The sequence below is a fragment of the Ischnura elegans genome, chromosome 10, assembly GCF_921293095.1.
Source record: "Ischnura elegans chromosome 10, ioIscEleg1.1, whole genome shotgun sequence".
Taxonomy (NCBI): Eukaryota; Metazoa; Arthropoda; class Insecta; order Odonata; family Coenagrionidae; genus Ischnura; species Ischnura elegans.
The window spans coordinates 63,552,337-63,570,657 of record NC_060255.1 but is presented as its reverse complement, the minus strand read 5'-3'; the positions used below and the strand labels follow the sequence as shown (position 1 = coordinate 63,570,657).

The 18,321-nt window shown below is 39.5% G+C and overlaps 2 protein-coding genes across 6 annotated transcripts in view; one reads left to right on the top strand and one right to left on the bottom strand.

Moving 5' to 3' along the window:
* Positions 1-2: 2 nt before the first annotated feature.
* Positions 3-3,053, bottom strand: LOC124166552 (protein lines). The gene is made up of 2 exons (XM_046544113.1): positions 2,903-3,053; positions 3-2,541 (listed from the first exon to the last, which is right to left on the bottom strand). Exon 2 carries the CDS (start codon positions 2,401-2,403, stop codon positions 316-318), a length of 2,088 nt encoding a protein of 695 aa, XP_046400069.1. The 5' UTR covers positions 2,404-2,541; positions 2,903-3,053; the 3' UTR covers positions 3-315.
* Positions 3,054-3,244: 191 nt separating this feature from the next.
* The window catches only part of LOC124166550 (serine/threonine-protein kinase MRCK alpha), an 86,665-nt gene continuing 71,588 nt past the window's right edge, over positions 3,245-18,321 (top strand). For 3 of the 5 annotated variants that reach the window (XM_046544111.1, XM_046544110.1, XM_046544107.1), the window contains exons 1-4: positions 3,631-3,751; positions 4,200-4,584; positions 9,475-9,758; positions 10,866-11,165. In XM_046544111.1, the coding sequence (XP_046400067.1) occupies positions 4,353-4,584; positions 9,475-9,758; positions 10,866-11,165 (816 nt within the window). In that variant the 5' untranslated portion in view covers positions 3,631-3,751; positions 4,200-4,352. Of the gene's footprint in view, positions 3,307-3,630; positions 3,752-4,199; positions 4,585-9,474; positions 9,759-10,865; positions 11,166-18,321 lie in introns of those variants that run through there. The other 2 variants (XM_046544108.1, XM_046544109.1) reach the window with 2 other exon arrangements.

The following is an 18,321-nucleotide window of genomic DNA, read 5'->3' as shown; positions in this document are numbered from 1 at the left end:
AGCAATTCATTGTTACTGTTCTAAATGTCATGGCTTTGGTTGGGTTTAATATAAAACATGATTTCAGCTTTACAGGGGGAGAAGACTGTACAAATATGATGATGCCGCAAATGAGCAATTGGTAATATTATTAATCTACAGTATGGTACATAAAAGTGTGTGATTTATATCTCGGGTAGATCCTTGTACTAATAATTCCCTGGTACATGGAGAGGATGATTTCCTTGAGGATTGTCGCTTGAAATCTCATTCCAAATATTGTTCATATTGTAATAATTACTTAAAATCACTCTTAAGCCACTGAAAACAATCATCTCAACGACTGCTAGCTTCATATAAATGTTCACACTTTTCAAGAAGCCGAAGAACTGGGTTGATGTTGTATGGGAAGAGAGCCTTAGCGACTAATCGCTCCACAGCGAGGCGCAATCTTATTAACACACCGATAGCTTCTCCCAAACGGTTTCTACCTATAGCAGCAGCCGTATGAACCACTTCTTCCCAATTTCGCCTCGCAAACTTTAAAAACCTAAGCAAGTACAAAAGGAAACAAGTTTCATTCGAAACCAGCAAATCGAGAAGTACTCCTGCATCATGTGATACTGCGTGCAAAAACTGAAGGAATGTGGCAGAGGGTGATAAGGCCCGTCTAATGAACAAAGAAGGAGGCACCGCAGAGCCGTGACCCCCAAGGGATGAGGCCGTTAATGGACCGGGCCCCCCCAGACCGACGGCAACGTCGAGACAGCACACCATACCCTCGACAAGGGCATCATCTTGGTCTGAGAAAAGAGACACAACCCAATGGGCGAGTGGCGCCTCGGGATGGAATGGCAAGAGAGATTTCACACACACATCCAGGCGACGGAGCACTTCCTTAATACCCCTTTCTATAACGGCAAGATCGGCATCCCTTGCTCGCCGCTCTTCCTCCTCCTCAATACCCATACCACCAACAGAACTATCGTCACTCGAGCTTTCACATCGTGTTTCTTTCACAGTGACAGCAACCGATTTGAGCACCAAGAGAACAGCTTTCTGCAAGAGGGGTCTGTCTTCGCACTCACCCGCAGCATCACTTGCATCACCAGCACCACGTCCCCCGAAACGACCACCACCGGCATGCCGATAAGGAAGGCCGTCTAACAGGCGCCAGTCCTTCACATTACGAACCACCAAATGAGCCAAGGCACAGGGTTCCTCCGCAAGCGTATCTTGTAGAGCTAGCGTGCTACCGTAACACAGCACCTCATTAAGTAATGATAGAAGATGACGCCACAAAACAGGTGGAAGTGATGGACGTAGGAGAGAAACTAGTTCACCAAGATGTGCTAAGAATGGCTCAGTATCTGCGACGGACAAATTTGCTTTCACTGCCACTATGGCCTCCCAAAGAGAGAGGAAGGCTACTGCTGCAGCTTCCTTTTCGTCACCAGACATACCAACCCCCGAATGGGGGCTTCCGAATGATCTTAACAAGCTACCAAATTCATTAACAACTTCTGACCATCGTGCAACCAAAGCTTTAATGCAGACGCACTTAACATGGCTTTCGTCATCTTCTGGGTCTGTTACTGGCGTTGAACTGCAAGTCCCAGGGAGATGCGAGGGTGGTCCATCTTCTCTACCATCAGCTGCGTCCTCAAGGGGATGGATTAGGTCAAGATCCCTCCACTCCACCACCCGCCGAAGGACATCCAGGGCAAATGTAGCTCTCCTAGGTAAGTGTCGGGGAGGTTGATGGCGATGATGGTTATTGCTGTTGAAATGGATGGAATGTTGAATGGATAGCGCCGGTGTTTGGGGAGGAGAGGGAGGAGGATTCACTCGAGCGGCAAGAAGTGCATCTGACAGGAGGGCATCCAGCCATGCTTGCTCGAGTCGTGAACGGGAGGCCAACAGAAGAGCGGATAGCGCCCTTCCAGCAGCAAAAACAACGAAGGGATCACCATGAGCAGATAATGCAATTAACTGGGGGGCCAACGACTGGGAAGACACTAAACGTTCTCTTGCTTCTGCTAAACGAGGGCACACAACTCCATGACCGCGTTGTCGCACTTCAGTTTCACAAAGCAATTGCACTGTTGCTAAAAAGAGTAAGAGATGGTCTCGAGTCCACTCTGGGTTGTGACCATCTTCCTCTAGTCCAGATGAGTGAAGTATAAAATTATCGCGGGGTTCCTCACTTCCTGATCTATCTTTTCTTACATAAACAGGCCCGGGGTACGAACAAAGGCAGTGAGTGAGTAGATGTGTTTGGAATTCGGTTAGAGTGAGCTTATCTTCACCCCATCCCTTTCCCTCTTCGACGTCAACAGTCCCTTCAGTTTCTATTCTTGCCTTCTTCCGCACAGGTTCTCCCATAATAGGTGGAAAAGATGATTCCTTCACAACAAAAACCATGTACACTTTCTTAATGGCAACTTATGAGAACTAAAATTCCATTCACTTGCTGCGGTACATCCGTGACACATCAAGACGACCACTGAGCTACCAAACAAGTAGAGGGTAGATTTGATATTAACCTCCACCGCATGATTCCTGAAACGAAATCGAAATGAATTGGTATATTTTGTCGGATGAGCAATTACAGAAAGCGGTAAAAATACAAATTTCACCTACATTTACCACTTCTTATTTCAATACATTACAAATAGTGTCAATTGCTATCAACGTTATTCGTTCGAATATGTTGCTCATTATAGAATTAAAATGGTTATTATCTTCCAAAACATGTTTCTAAAGAAAATTATAAGCAAAAACACACGTTTATTGCGCTAAATTAAAGATTGTGGCAAGTAGAAATGACTTTCTGGGCAGAACCTGTTAGAAATTCAGTCAAAAACTTTGCCTCAAATTCTGAGTTGGCGGACAAAAATTTGATCAAAAATTGATTACTTACCTTTATATTTACAGTCTCTGCATCCACAAAACCAATTGAAGAAACTCGAGGAGGGATTAAATTAGAATACATGTATCAAAAAAACTAAAAATATTCATTCACCTACACAATTCCATCAACATGAACAATATGACGCTGTCATCAAAATAAAAGCGCAATTATACACATAACTAATAACCTCCTACAATCATTCCCGGGCATAATAATTAAGTTATGGATATAGAAATTTTCTCAGGAATAACTCTTCATTGTTTTACAATTTTTTTACCCATAGAATGACCCTTTCATCTAAATGTAAATTCTTGTCTTGACTAACAAGTATCTTTGGTATCCGGGTTGGAAGTCATTGTGAATGCGATGTTGCCGATGTTATCTCGGAATTCAGCTACCTGTCTTAATGCATGGTGAGTTAGTTAATTGAGTGGTTTTTACTTCGATTTCCGTAGATATAGTTGACAGAAATTGTTATTTGTTTTCCATTCATATATTCTGATCGTAATTCTTTGGCTTTGTGGCCTCCTTATCGTGGGAAAGTGTTCTGCTTTGCCGAACCTGTTTGCTTGTAGTTCTCAGCATATCATCGTTTATAGTGATAAAACATGGTTAAATAGGCTCAGGATAATTTTATCGCGATCCGTTAACGGTAAGGACTTTCACTGAGTCCGCGTTGTATGCGTATAATTTAATTGGCAATACTGCATATGTACCCCCACCCCGAGATTCCTCTGTCGGCTAGGTGTGGCAGCCATATTTTTGTTAGTAAGTCTGCTTGTTTGTTGTGTCTATTGCGGAAATGTAGCAAGGCTACAAAAACACCAGCATTTGCCGATAAGTTCGGAGAGGAATGAAGTAATTATAATTATTTCTAGCTGTACTCTAGTGTCTTAGTTTCATTTCATTCAATCTAGACCAAGCGATGTTACCTTGCAATATTTGCAAGATAATTATTAGTTTCGAGGTTAATCGAAATTGTACCCTATTCGGACCCAATACATTGCAATTCAATCGTCATTTGCCAAAAATCCCCCTTTTTTCTCCACCTACCATGAATATGGAAGACTGATGCATCATTGAGAGGAGTAATACGCTTCTTAATCATCATTTTCACTGACTAACGACCTTTTATACTGGGTACATTTGGACTTTTAATAGCTCGTTTTTCTCATTGTCGTCGAATTGTGATTGGAATTCTGGTTCCTGGTGGCATTTGGTGTGATTATAAATATATTAGCATCTTTGGAAGGAACATAAAGCATTTTAAGTGTTACTGATGAAATTTATTGTAAATATTTTACAGGTCACACTGTACACAATGAGCAGAGAACCCCGAAGACTTAGTTTTTCCTCACCTCTTTCGGTCTTCCCGTGAGATGCACTTCTGTGGTGATGAGGCAGTTGTTGCTGCATCAGCAGCTGCTTCTGGTGCTGCCTGCGTATTCTCTCTGTGATCATGTCTGACAGTACTGTCTGCAAAGGGGGTGTGGTAGGGAGTGGTGGTTCAGCAGCCAACGCCGAAGAGCGCCTCAGGAATTTAGAATCTCTATTTCTTGGTGGTCCAGTTCTTGGGAGAGGGCTGTGCTTGAGTTTGGAAACACTTCTAGATGTGCTTCTTGTTCTCTACGATGAGTGCTGCAATTCCTCGCTTCGACGTGAGAAAACAGTGTCGGACTTTATTGAATTTGGTGAGTTCTCGAATGAAATTGGATGCTTTTTCGATTGTTTTTTGCTGTAACTACATCCGGTTTTATGGCGTGTTTTTGTGATATTTCTTCTTTGATAGATTCTTTTATTCTATGAGACACTTCCAAATAATTAGCTGTCCTCTGTTGAATTCAATTTTTGGGATTTTAAGTTTTCCATAAATCATCACGAAATGCAGTTTCCTTCCTTTTATTTGTCACAAAAAATTACTTAATATAAAATGTGGCCATTCTTTCTTAATTTTCCTTAAGGTGTCCTATTACCTAATGTTAACTTATTCACTGTTTCTGTGATATGATGCATACCTGCGTACAACTCAAATTGGGGTTTCTATCCTTCAGTTAGAAAACTTTGTTTGCAAGCAGTGAAGCTCTATATTTCACAAGACTCACTACTGTTAATGATGGTGGACTGATACTTTTCTCTCTACATTAAGTATATGAAGGAAATGATCTTCACGGAGATGCATGAATTTTCATATTTTCTATGCTCCTCTCATTATTTTTGGCTGTGCCTAATTTTTAATAATATGTAGGCGGGGTATCTCTTATAGTCTCTCTTTATGTTCGTTTCATATTGATCAACGTTTTGACGTTGATGTCTTTGTCTTTTCCACTGACTGACATAGTGACATTTCTTGGGAGTTTCTATTGATATTAGGGAATTCTGTGGCCATAATTTCATGAGCAAATCACTATCTGTTGATTTTGATGCAAAACAGATTAGAGTTATGAAGATTGAGCATAATATTTGTCCCATAGATTTAGATTCATTAATTGACATCGCACAGCTTGCAGTGTGTATGACAGATGGAATAGGTTTTTCCCTTCTTAAAATGTACTTTTTCATCTTATTAAGTATAAACGTCCAACAGCTTTTCAGTGTTGTTAGTACCTAACAACACTGAGAGATATTATTTTATACAATGATAGATGAGAAGGATAGGTGAAGAGGGGTGGGATATCAAGACTGAGTTAGAGGGGGGGAGGGGGTGAGAGCAACTACGGTACCAACAAGGGTAAATATGTAGACTAGGCCCAGGTCTGTCCTGATTTATGTTGCCACACAGGTTGCATTTTATTAGCTTTCAGAAATCTCCGCAGTATTGCAATGATGGCAAACCGATCCATTTATTCTTTATATAAGCTAGAGATTATTTACACTGGTGAGGGTTGGCATTGAAAAGTTATGAATATGATGGGTCATATCATTATGAATGTAAAATGTGGTTAAAAGCCCTAATTATAGCCTATTTCCCCCGTGAAATTTGGATTTCCCTGCCATTGCCAATGAGAGTGGAAAGTTTTTAAACCCATATAGATGCGTCGTAGGTGACAGTTTATTTAGTAGGTGACAGGAGAAATTTCCATTGAAATATTTATGGATGGATCTGTTTTTTCCTCCATTTGAATTGTTATGAAGAATCAGTGCTATACATTTTCCACAGATATCCATTAAGTGCGCACGCACTCATGGGCGTGCTCAATTCTATTTCCAATGTCCTTGTTATACTTATAGGTTGCTGTAACCATCTGGAAGTTTGACATTAGGGGTGTGTTTGTGGGAAGTAAGGGTTGCTGGAGAAAGGGTTGTTTGTTAACCTAAAAGATTGAGGGTGTCCAAGACACTGGCAATAAACATAGTTTGCAGTTTCTTATAGGTTATGGACACAGTAGGCACAAGTGCAATAATTAATCATGTATTTGCCCTACACATTCGCCCGATACATTTGAACTTAGTGGAATATGTCAGATAGCTCAAGTCCTTGAAGGATGTACAAGGCACTTCAAGAGATAGACAATCTCGTCAGTCTCATGGAGTGAATAGCTGATTCAGGCATGGTATGAGCTGAGTAACAAATAAAATGAATAAAAATAGTGACAAGGGAAACAAGTGCAAAACATATTGCAGGGATCGTACATGTATTTCAAACCTTGAAATGTCAGTAAATTTTTGAGGTCTGTATAAAGTCAGGGAGTATTCAGTAAAAAAATCTGACAAATTCTGTGTAAAATTGAAGCAGTTTGTAAAAAAATTCACTACTACTGTTATGCAAGGAATCTCTCCTAAAACAATCATTGTAGTATTTGCGATTGATTACTTGTGGGGTGGAGATTTCTTGTCTGAGGAGTTTTGAATGCTTCAGAGAGCCTTATCTAGCTACCTGCAGAGCCCATGTCATCTGCAAAAGTGTACTATGTAGTAATTTTGTTTTTACTGTCGACTGAGGAACGAGAAGTGTTAGCCATGTAGCGTGCATTGGCTAGTGGCTAGGCTGTTTGTTTTGAATCAGTTGCTGACACTTAAAACGTTGGTTGTAGGTAGTGGACAAGAGTGGTGGATTTGTTGTCTAGCCCATGGTTAGTCCTGCGTACAATGTTGAAATCACAAAAGAACTTAAACTGGCAATTGCATTCAATACATTTTTAATATAATACAAAGTGTTGAAACCAATTGTGAAGTAAAATTTAAGTGTTTGTGGGGAACTGCCAGCAATTTTTAATTTACTAATATTATCAAAGATAATCCAGTAACAGCTCTCCTAGTACTCACTTTTTCTTGTGGAAATTCTATTGTGTAGAGAGAGAGAAGAGTTAAAAATCATGGTTGTCATAGGTCATGGAATTAAGGGAAAAGTCCGGGGATGTTGAATGGGCCAGGGAAAAAATCATAGAAATCCATTTATGGCATCAGGAAAATGTGCAAGGTCATGGCAAACAAAATAATCACTACACTCACAGCTGGTTGAAGGCTAGCTTCTTTGGCTTGGCATGATGTGGTAAAGTTACCTGATGATCATCAGCGCTGAGGATGTTGGGAAAGTCTCCGCAAAACGTCAGCTAATACCATGCAGACCCTGACTCTGTTGGAAACCTGTGAAGCTTTCATCCATGCTATTCGACAGGAAAAGCTTAGATTCTTCACAACACAATGCATTTCAATGCTGCAAACAACATTATCGAGTGCACCATGAGTCTTAAGGGTTCTTCCTTGTATGTATCTTGGTGCTGAAAGGGTAAGGCAGCGGATGGGTTTGGGTTTCTAGAAGAAGGGGATATTGAGGGTTGTGCAGTAGTGGTAGCGGATACAGAAAAATCTCAAGGGGTGCAAAAGATATCTTGAGCTACCTTTTCTTTAACGCAATGAAAAATAATCAAGATAATCAAGTAACATGCAAGGTTAAAGAAAGTTATATTCTAACCGATTATACATGCATACACAACAGAGTCATCTTAAGATATAAAAAAGTTAGAATTGTGGTTCTGTAATCTGCGGCTAGGCAATGTAGGTGACCCCACAAGGGGGGGGGGTGCATTCCCCCTATGCCCCTCATATGTATCCACCACTGGGGTTATGGGGGAAGGATCCAAACCCCATCCTCCACCAGACCACCTCCCGTTAAGTACCAAGACGTATATAAGGAAGTACTCATAATACTAATGTTGTTTTTAACATCGGAATGCGTCCTGTTAAAATAAAACCCAGTGGAAATATTGCAATGTCTAATTTTACGACTATTTAGAAGTTCCACCACATGGTGCCTCACATCATGCTAGATACATAAAGACTTTTAGTCGAAATGCGTCGCACGCTAGTAAAACTTTGTGAATAAGAGGCATTTTGGTTTGATTGACTCCATGTCAATTATTCATATAAATAAATGGCAAACTTTTGGTACGTTGTTTAATAAGTATAATGATATAAAATATAGGTAGTAAATTAGATAGGTTAGAATATGTTCTAAGAAGACAGATCAGGAAAAACTCAGGGAATGGAGTAAGTGTTCTGGAAAATTCAGTTATGGCACTTGAATACGGCTAAAACTAGGCCAATGCGCTGAATTCTTGCGATGCACTAAGCAAAATAAAAGGTGATATAATTATTGTTTTAATTTTTTCAGATATTTCCTTTATTGGGAGTTTCCAATTACTTTCCATTGAAAGAATTTTCTGTTTGCATTGTTGTTACGTAGTTATTATCAGAGGTACTTCATAGTGTTAAATTTGCTATCATGTTGAGAACATATAAGCCAATATCTTCTGGATTAGGTTGTAAAGAGGATCTGTCATGGTATTATTTGTAAAGATAAGGATAATGTGGTAGTGCTTTTGCTGACTGGTGTCAGTATGTGTTGTATGCTTGGAGAACAAAGAAATTCTCTGGGAAAACCTGTAATCTTTTTTGGAGTTTTCTGGAGTTTTTTAATTGCTACGCAGTAGACACCCTGCTGGACTAACTAGAAGTTAATTGATGCTGATAAATCCTCTAGTACACATAAAGGGTGGAATTCCATTGGATAAAATGATTTGCCTTGACCAGGCAACCAGGCAGATTTGAACCAGGATTCTTTCAAGTTTTGATGGATGCTCTACACACATACCTAAATCTTCTCCTGCCTACTTGAATGATATAGAGAACAAAGTATTATGTATGTGTAATCAGACATGTTATGCCACAAGGTGCCTGAACTTTATGTACCAAGGGATGTTCTAAGATATATGCTGCTATCAATTGGCCATGCATGCATAATATAGTTTTCTTCTGTATTTTAACTTAAGTGTTTAGTAAAAAATATATCATAGGTGTGGAAAGAAGGTGGGCTAGTTACATCAAGGGTGAAATTCACCATGAAAAAATCAATTGTCTAAGCCAGAATTTGAATCTGGATCTCTTGATTGACGGTCAGGTACGCTATCAGTTACACCACCAGTTAGGGTTTAGCAAATTTATTTCTTCATGACAAATTTCACCTTTGGTGTACGTACATAATTTTGCTCAAGTGATACATACGGCATACAATCTAGCTTGTTACTTGCAGCACTTAAGAATATAGGCTGCTTGTTTATTTTTTGTCTTCTTTTTCTCCACAGTCAAGCCAGTGGTTTCCTCCGTGAAGAATCTCCGGTTGACGCGTGATGATTTTGAGATAGTGAAGGTGATTGGGAGGGGGGCATTTGGGGAGGTATGCGTGGTTCGGATGAGAGGCGGTACGAAAGAAGATGAGAGGGTGTACGCCATGAAAATCCTCAACAAATGGGAAATGTTGAAGAGGGCTGAAACAGCATGCTTCCAGGAAGAACGAGATGTTCTGGTGTATGGAGACAGGCGATGGATCACGAATCTCCACTATGCTTTCCAAGATGAATCAAACCTGGTAATAATAGCTATTCCCATTGAATTACAGTAGAATCTTACGTATAATTATGGTATTTAATGGCTTATAAGGTGTACCTTTTTTCCAAAATAATAGCTCAAAAAAAAAATCACCTGCTATTTTTATATGTGAAGGTTCCTGTATGGGTTGAAGTTCATTGCTGACTCCATTATATCTACTAATATATATGTTTTATTCAATTGAAGAATGTTGTAGTTGTTTTTGTTGTTATTAATCTCATTGCTATCATGTCACATTATTTATCGTTTATTTATTGTATTGTATATTGCTATCATTTTGCTTGCTTTTGCCATATCAAAGGAGTTGGGAGAGAGATTTAGAACATGCTTGATCGTTTTAATACAAACGAGCTTGTTTGATATCTTGCTTCAATTTTCATGATCGTATATGGTCTAAAAGTGACTAACTAAAGTTGTTTGGGTGCCGTGCCTTTGCGTGTTTTTTTTCTATTGTGCGTGCCATACTGTAATGAGTGGTGCCTTTTATATGCTGTCAAATACATCAACTTTTTTATTATGTGCTTATCACCCCTCCAGCCAGTTTCTCTAGCACTCTCCTCCTCCATTTCCTATCTTTATCTATTCAACCTTTTCTGTCTTTTCCTGTAAAAAAAGTTAATTGAATGGTGCAGGTGCAAAGAGCGCACAGAAACCAACATAAAATTTGCTTAGAATATGGTCATGAATTATATCTTTGGTGTTTATTTTTATCAAATATTGTTTATAATTGACAGTGGGTTTGTTTGCTGCATAGTTCCAACAAAAGAGGGCTATCTGAAAATTAGGTTTTCCATTAATTTGTGGATATAGAGGTCTATTTATAGATTAATATTTTTTTAAATTGTTTGGGATGATATCTCAGTTTAGTTTAAACTTATGGAAAATGGGAGGTGGCTTGAAAAAATTCATTACAATTTTATAAGTACATACATAGAATGTGAATAATTTATTCTTGTGGAAAATTTCCAATGCTTCAATAAATTTTTAAATGGTCTTATATTTATCTCATTCATTAAATACTTTTGCTATAATCATTTTTATGGCTCCAAAATCAGAAATTAATGAAGTTTATTTTATTTTTTTTCAGTATCTTGTGATGGATTATTACTGTGGAGGTGACCTTCTTACCCTGTTATCCAAATTTGAAGATCGTTTACCGGAGGACATGGCTCGTTTCTATATTGCTGAAATGGTGTTGGCAATTGGATCAATTCATGACCTTCGGTATGTGCATCGAGACATCAAGCCAGACAATGTTCTCCTGGATGCAAATGGTCATATCCGTTTAGCAGATTTTGGCTCCTGTCTTCGCCTCCATGAAGATGGAACAGTACAAAGTAATGTGGCTGTAGGAACACCAGATTACATTTCTCCTGAAATATTAAGGGTGAGTTTTATTTGATGGCCTCGTAAATTTTTCTTAGCCTATATCTTTATAAATATTGTTCATCTGGTTAGTATATTAGGAAAAAATTTAATGTAAAGTACTCTGTTAATGAATTTTTCGATAGGTAGTATAATTATTATAACATATTATATAGACTTTGCTTCATGCATCAGTCTGATAAAGTTCCTGTGTTAATTTCAGCTAGTGGAAGGGGCTGTTAAAAATTGAAATGGTAATAGAGTGTAATTTCTCTCTGTTTTTCTTCTTCCTCCCTAATTTGTGAAAAATACATCATTCTAAATTTTCGGTTTTGCAATTTCGCACAACTAATATTATCATAGCATTTTCTTTCTTCAAGTATTATAGCTAACTGCTTTTTGATCAGGGTTCCCACTCAACCGTGAAAACCTTAAAACCGTGAATAAGCCGTGAATTTCGTCGTATAAACTTAAAATTCTCTCAAACTTGACTTTAGAACTACGATAGTAAGAGCAAAATTAAAATTGATATGTCGATCATGTTTCAAAGCCAGTCATGTGTAGACAGAGTCCACGAGTTTATCTGCACACGTATATTCTAAGTGCAATTATTGGTCCGTGTGCCATGGCGACACATTGACCTTAAGCCTGTACCAAAGTCAGAAGACTGGTAACCAAAGTGTTCATTAACCCTGGCGAAAATTCAGACACTTCTTAATTTCCCTGGCACCCTGGTCCCTCCATTTTCCCGCTCACAAACTTAAGCCGGAGCTGGATTTTGCCAGCGACGTCAAGAGAGGTAGCACTTTCATTGCTGCGTTTGCATTCGTGGCATGTCGTGTTTTGTTAAATTTTTAGTTAACCTGCGGCCGATGATCGTTACGCGATCAATATTTCTGCCTAAAATGGTTTTTCTATATGCCGTGAATTTGACGACATCTAGACCGTGAAAACCTGGAAAAAACCGTGAATTTTATATTTCAGTTTGGGTGGGAACCATGTTGATGTATTTTCATTTAACACTAGTACAACTTCCTTTATTCCAAGCCTCGAGGTTTAAGCTTATCTCTTAAGGATGGAGGGGAGGTCATAAACTTCTCTGCACCCCTCCCTTTTTATCCATCACTCATCATTAATTGTACTCACAAGCCTTGATTGTACATTGTGATATACTTAAATGTCCTTTCAGTACATCTCACAAATGGTCACCTCTTATCCCACTCTATATTTTACACAGTTCCTGTAATTTGCTACCCCCAACTGTGTGAAATGAAATTTATGCTGTACTTTCCGATAGTTGACTTAATTTGATTCCAGGTCATTCCGATTATTAGTTTTATAGTCCCTTAGTCACTAATCACAATCCATCTGAATGAGTTTTGTTGAGAATTCTCTCCTGCACATGGCATGCTATAACAAGGACATGTGAGTCATGCTGATGATTCACATGCACCTGTGAAGTGTGTATCAATGTGTGAGTGTTCTGCTCAGCATTTGTGTTGTATAAAAACTGCATACTTATCAATGCCCTTGGCTTAAGTGGTGATGGATGGTAGTCAGCTGTTTTCCAGTAAATTTAAAAATTTGAATAAAAATGGTTTTTCTTGAAAGCTGTTAATTTTCTTGCTGTATTGGTAAAGGAAAATTTAGCATGAAGAAATATAAGGTGTAAGTTTTACTATTGATAAGGTATAATACGTGAAACCTTTCCATAAAAAACAAGCCTTATTATGGGTCAGTTTATATATATTTAAATAGGCAGGATCTGGGTTTCGTAGTTAGGGGAGTACCGTATAAGCGTGTGTTAAAGGTGCACACGTGTAAGAGGCGCACCCCTATTTTGAACATGGAAGCTATAAAGAAAAAAATTTTGCGGCATTTTTTAAGCTTATTGTGCGGTGTTGCAGACGTATGCCTGGAATCTCGACAGTTATCGAAATTTCCTCTTTCAATGCCAATTGAAAGAAGAATTTTTGATAACTGCGGCGGTAATAGCGGCATAAGAGGGAGTAGAAAGAGTTCCGACCCTCTCTTCGTATGCGCCGTTGCTCTACGATGCTAGTCCTACTCACGAACAATTTTGTTTAAAAGCTTTTGCAGGAGTATTGCAATAGAATGCAGCCGTGGAAAATTTTGAGTCAAAACACGACAGGCACATAGCATGAACCTTCACAAGAGATTGGACAACAATCGGGGCATCTCAGCGCCGTAGGATAATAACCACGTTGTAGATTTAACGGAACCACTCTCGGCCCTCCATAAGTCAATGCCTCTGCCGTTTTTTTCCCTTTCCGAGACCCCACACGAAAATGGGAAAATATCAAGTTACAGGGGAACAATGGAAATGTGTTTCATCCCTACCCCATCTCACCAACTGACCTTTTTCGGTCTACCAGGTTCAATTCTCCTAGTTTTTGGAGGCCAAATGCTAGGTGAGTCACCTGCTGAGCTCGAAGATATCTAGATATCTTTCAACAATTGTATAACACGCACGAGGTTCTAAAAAGAATGAGACCTAACGCGACATATATCTGACATCATTTAAGTTTTTTTAAGCTCTAATTGAATGACACAAAGATTTATAGTTAAAACAAGACTACTAATATTCAACATAGTCCAAACAGCATGATTTCGGAAGAAACAAGCGTAGCATAAGCGCATTCAAACATGACGAGACGGACTAGGAACTTCAGGCGACGCAAACTGCATCTATCACATTACTGCACCGTCGCCCCTTCGCTTTGGAGGCAACGACGTCACATGCAAGATCGGACGTGTTCTTCCCTTGCTCCTTCGCTCATAGCCTCGTAGCTTGAAATATGGAGCGCGCTCCTTCCCCTTGACCTCTCCTTCAGCAAGGCATGATTGCACGCCCGTTGCCTTCACGGGAGTTCTGTATTTCTGTTTTCCAAGCATCACATTGCACAATCGTGCTCAGTGATCACGGATCTGCATCCCGCAGCAGTTACATCCCGGACAACTTGTGCGAGACGCGACTGTGCGGCGTGGTGCCTGACAGTGTACAGTGCAACCTCGATATAACGACACCCCACGGTGCACTAATAAACACTCGCTATAGCGAATTGTCGCTTTACCGGAGGTGGAGCAAATGATAGCCAATATACCTGTTGCGAACAGATATACAGGAACAGGAGTGGTGCGGTGACAGATAAACATCAATCCGATAAACGTAAGCATAAATCCAGACGAAAGGCGATGTTTTTTTGCATCACTAAATTTCCTTACTCAAATAACGACTAACTATTCAAACAATTAATAAGCGCCGCACTGAATGAAAATCATGCAAAGCATTGTTTCGTCAATCATTATATTTATCGAACGACAGTTTACCACATAAATTTGAGACTGAGCACTCCATTAACTTCATTTCTAACAGATCGCTAGCAATTACAGAGGTTAAAGAGTCTTGATGAAAGTCTTCCGGAGGTGAAACCCTCGCTATGGCGAGAGCCAACACCGAAAGGGTCTCGTAAAAACGATTTTTTTAACACGCTTATTATAGGGTCAATTGACGGTGCATCGGCTATCTCTCGTAATAGCGGGGGTGTCGCTATAGCCCGTACTCGCTTTAACAAGGTTCCACTGTAGTTTCTGATATCGCAGTGGTTTTGAAGCATTTGTGGAAACCACTTTTCTAAATCCTTGATCTTGCAGCCATGGATGTGTGGTTTTCGGAAACCAGGTATGACACGGAACAGTAGGAATGCGAGTACAATCACGTTTTCACGTCTAAAAAGATTGCGGTTGGGAAAAGAAAGCTCTTGATGATTCCAGAAAGCAATCAAAAATAAAAGACTATGTTCATGAATTATATATAATCGTTTGATTTTTATAACTTATGAAAATTAAATGATATTCATGCGGAAGTTTGGATTATTCATGTTTTCCGATTATTCGTGCTGCCTCTCCTCATCATTAGCATTTTGGGTAAATAGTAGAGATGTGCGAATAGTATCCGCGAATACTCGAATACCTCGAATACTAGAAAGTATTAGATATTCGAGGTCTCGAATAGTTATGCGAAAAGTACCGCCTCGAATACCTCGAATACTTTGAATTTCGCGTCGTACACTGTCGCGCACACGTCGTTGGTAGTTGACTCGGAAAAATGTTGAGAACTCTAGTCTTTTAGTGCATGCAGCGCCGTTATAGGCAAGTTGACGAACTACATCAAATGCGTGGGTTAGAGTGGTGAAAAGAGTTCGACGTGGGGAACCTAAATTGATCCGGGTGAAAAAATCCAAAAATCCCCGGTTTCCCCCACCAGGAAAACCTCAGTGCCGTGGAATAGTAACTACGTAGCACAATTCCCAAAATCCGCTTCCTCATCCATCCATCAGCCCTCGGCCCCTCCTCCGACGCTTTCCTCCTCTTCGAAATCAAACAAAAGCCCCCAGCTCGCGCAGGTTTCGTACAAATGAGGCGAAGTGTTTATCATGTGTCATTTATGGCTAATAAGCACAGGCACTTAGTTTGAATCTTTTCCAGGAGATGAACTACCATAAGGAGAAACTCAGTGCCGTGGGATAGTAACATTGGCGCATTTCCCACGATCTGCTATCCCCCTCCATTCAGCACTCGCCTCAACCACCCTGACGCTTTCCTCTTTTCCGAAATCAAACAAAAAGGTCCTCGCTCGCGCAGGGATCATATTACGAAGACCTTAGCTTCGAAAAAAATATCAAGTTAAACGAGAACTATAAAGACGTGTCTCACGCCCCCCTTTTCTTACCCACTGACCTTTTTCTGCGTACCTGCTTCGTAGTTCCCCATTTCAGGAGGTCAAATGCTGCATGAGTACCGTGGGATAGTTACATTAGCGCATTTCCCAAGATCCGCTATCCCCCTCCATTCAGCACTAGCCCCCCCTCTGAGGCTTTCCTCTTCTTTGAAATAAAAAAAAAAGGTCCCAGCTTGCACAGGGATTATATTACGAAGACCTTAGCTTCGAAAAAAATATCAAGTTGCACGAGAACAAAAGAAATGTGTTTTGCGCCCTCCCCTTTTCTCACCCACTGACCTTTTTCAGCCTACCTGCTTCTAAGTTTCCAGTTTCTGGAGGTCAACTGCTGCATGAATCACCTATTAGCCCAAAAGGTGTCTAACAATGACTTTCGGCAATTGATATTACACCTTTGTTGGATTGAAATATTAGTAATGTGCGCGTAATTTAAAAAAGAACAAGACCAAACGCGACGCATTTCTGACTTTATTTAAGCATTTTACGCGAGGAAATAAATGTCAAAATAGGACTGAGACTAGGCATTCTGGCGAGACTCGATATGAGCAGCAGGGCTTCTTGGAAGTTGATGCGGTATTTTTTTCCGAAAACATATATCAAGTTACAATTTATGAGTGGTGCTATAAATCTTTATTGTTACAGTCCCTGAGGAAGGGATATTTTCTCAGGATATTTAGTTTCTCCCTCATATCAATTCCAATTCATCTTCTTATCTCGTGAGAACTCCCAAAGATGGACTGAAAATAATTGAAGAAAATCCGGTGGAGAAGAGCTTGTATTTTGCAAAATGCCTCAGATTGTCAGCTAGCACTTGGCAGCAGTAGTGGGGGTAAAGCGATGTTAGTTGAATTAATTATATGCCCAATTGTTTCCATAAAATTAAAATATTCCATTAATCAGCTAAATTCCTGTTCGAATCCTTTAAAGGAAATCAAAATTACTCCCCAAAATCTTGTGTTGCCTGCTGCATATGCAACCGAGTCAAACATTCCAGCATTCATCGTTTAGTATTCGAGGTATTCGAAATTCGAGGTGTTCAAAATTCGAGGAATTCGAAATTCGAGGTATCCGAAATTCAAGGTATTCGAAATTCGAGGTATTCGAATATTCGAGCAATGATTTAATATTCGAAATCGATATTCGAATTCGAGAAATCTGCTATTCGACCCATCTCTAGTAAATAGGTTACACCCATTGCAATCAGGATGGCAATGGATTTCCTTTTTTCACCCTTATCTGTGTCCTTTCAATTTTGTATCCTTGATCGTGGGCTAATCACTTCATAATCTATGAACTGTCTTGCAAATCTATTAGTCTCTTTAACTGTAAGTGTTTGCACTTCGTCGTTCAGGAAATGTTGGTAGATACTCGGCGGATCTGGTAGGTCCAATGGGATGCCTATGGTAGTACCACCAGAAAATTTGAATCTTCTCATTGTACAGGCATCCCCCGAGTTACGTAAGGGATGCGTTCCGGCGGACTCTGCGTAAGTCGAAATTTACGTAAGTCGAACATTCTGCATTAGTGCTTCAGAGATTTCGATCGGTGGGGTGAATTCCCAGCGAAGAAATGCACGGTAAATTCTCGGTGAAGATTCATTCAATTCACTGTGATAATCATGAACTCTTCCCCTTATTCTTACGTTAATAGATAAAAAATAATTAAACATTAATATAGTCTGAGAGTTGCATCTCGAGCATTGCCAATCAAAATGCGTAATGTTATTCTCTGAATTGACCGATCGCGTGGATTCGGAAAAGTACGGTATCTCAATGCTACATTACTAAACTGAATACTTAAATTGATTCATTATGTTATACTGCGATCTAAGGGCCCATAGTTTGCATTGTATACTTACCTTTAATCATTATATCTTCTGCCTTTTATATATTACGTTGCATGATGAATCTAGTGGTTTCATTGTCACAGTTAATAGACGTAGGATGGGTGTCGAGGACTATGAGCAAATAACACTCAAAAAATACCAGTAAATCACTATATTCTTAGATACATTCACACGCACAAACACTCAATCTTTCACGCACGCAAACACACTTCCATATTCTCAGATCTCAATAAAATGACGTGAGAATATGATCATTTGAATATTTGCTTCGCTGGAAACATCAGAGATTATTTCCAATATACGAAGCTAATTAAAAGTGAGCTTTTATTCAGCCAACTCCGTCATTAACTTGCAACAAAGTTAGTGGGGAAAAGCTTTCAATAACGCAGTATTCATTATATTGGCACACAATATGAGAGAACGAGAAAATGCAGCTTAATAAAATCTTTGCAAAATACAACACGGTAACCCAGTCGCCAGAAACATGTAAATAAGTACGCAATTAATATCGTTTGTCAACTTTTTCTTCACTTTTTTGCAGCGTTCTTTCCCAACACTCAAAATATCAAT

What these genes read in the sequence shown, in the direction of transcription:
- LOC124166552 (XM_046544113.1), bottom strand. Translation starts at nt 2,403, where the DNA reads ATGGTTTTTGTTGTGAAGGAATCATCTTTTCCACCTATTATGGGAGAA.